The 1,421-nt window shown below is 36.5% G+C and overlaps 1 protein-coding gene across 1 annotated transcript in view; it reads right to left on the bottom strand.

Annotated features, from left to right (window-relative positions):
• Positions 1-1,421, bottom strand: part of LOC107595596 (general transcription factor IIH subunit 4-like) — a 12,497-nt gene that overhangs the window by 7,691 nt on the left and 3,385 nt on the right. Inside the window, 2 exon segments of the mRNA XM_016286047.1 lie at positions 87-170; positions 341-409. Coding sequence (XP_016141533.1) covers positions 87-170; positions 341-409 — 153 coding nt within the window.

Here is a 1,421-nt window from a genome sequence, read left to right on the forward strand (position 1 = left end):
TGTGTGTGTGTAAATAAACATATTTATTATTATCTATATATTATTATAGTTTGACTGCTATTCAGTACTTTTACGTGATGACTGACCTTTCTTTGGAAAACCAGACCCAACTCTCGTAAATGTTGCAAAAATGTGAGCAGAGACTCACTCATGCCCTCCACAGAATAATCCTGCAAGAAAAACAACAATCACACTACAAAACAAAACATTTTAATAAGCAAGTGAGCCAACCTACTTCATGGGACTATGGCAAAATGACTTCTTTAATTTAATTATGATAAGTAATGGCTTTTATCTATGACTCGTATGTTACTCTTGACATTGGAAAAGCAGCACTCACCTTACCAAGAGTGGAAAAACTCAGCTGGAACAAAAAGGAAAGAATCTCCACCAGGTCCATTCCTCTCGACTATGAAGAAGAAGATCAGACTGTTAATTAGGAGGTGGAGCCACATTTTCCATCACACTAACCACGTTTACATGCAGCCTAATAATCCAATCAGAATGATAGCTCATCTGGAATGAAAAGTCATCATGTAAACACCTTGAGGGAATAAAAATGATCAGACTGAAAGAAGAAGTGCAAGTCTTGAATAATTCACCAAACAGGAGCAAATGCCATGCAAATACCTGTATCTACAATCAGATTCAATAATACCTTGTTCGCATACACAGTGCAGGAATTCTCTCACCCAGTGATCTTTGCAAATTATTCCCATTCAGATGTCTAGTTATGTTTTCACAAGATAAAGCCATGTTTTTCCGTATGTTAGAAAGGCAAACGCACAGTTGCTCCATGCTAAGTTGTTTATCTTTTTCCAACAGGACTAGGAAGCTTCTCGCTGTTATTGCACTTTTCGCATGCACAAATATTTAACTCATAATTCCAACTGGGTACATAAGAATCTTTTGTTTAACTAATCTGTGCATGTTAACCTTCTTAAGATGCACGTATCATAAAGTAGGGGATCTTTAGGGCCCGAATTACTAAATATGGCAAATTAGCGTGAGAGCGCAATTCGATAAAAGCACTGATGGGAGTGGGAAGATCTGCAGCTGTCCTACGGGCAATACTCACATTAAAGAACACAGACACAGCCAGATCATATCCATAATGACCAACGCAATCTACCATAGCAGTGCAAATGAGCAACTATTGCAGCCATGGCAAGCACAACATGGGTTAACCCTCATTCGGGTCTGTTTTGACTGTTTGAGGAGATACATAAAAATATACACATCAAGAGACACTCTCAAATTACACATCATTTGGTCTCCAGATTTTTTTACAATGATTTTTTTTAACATACAACCATTTTAACCATTTAACCATTAACCATTTTGGACCTGGGTATGTATGGAGTACCATTAGGTGTCAAAATAATTTTTAGTAAATTATCTATTTAAAATATATATATATA

Source organism: Sinocyclocheilus grahami, unplaced genomic scaffold (assembly GCF_001515645.1).
Source record: "Sinocyclocheilus grahami isolate Dianchi unplaced genomic scaffold, SAMN03320097.WGS_v1.1 scaffold205.1, whole genome shotgun sequence".
NCBI lineage: Eukaryota > Metazoa > Chordata > Actinopteri > Cypriniformes > Cyprinidae > Sinocyclocheilus > Sinocyclocheilus grahami.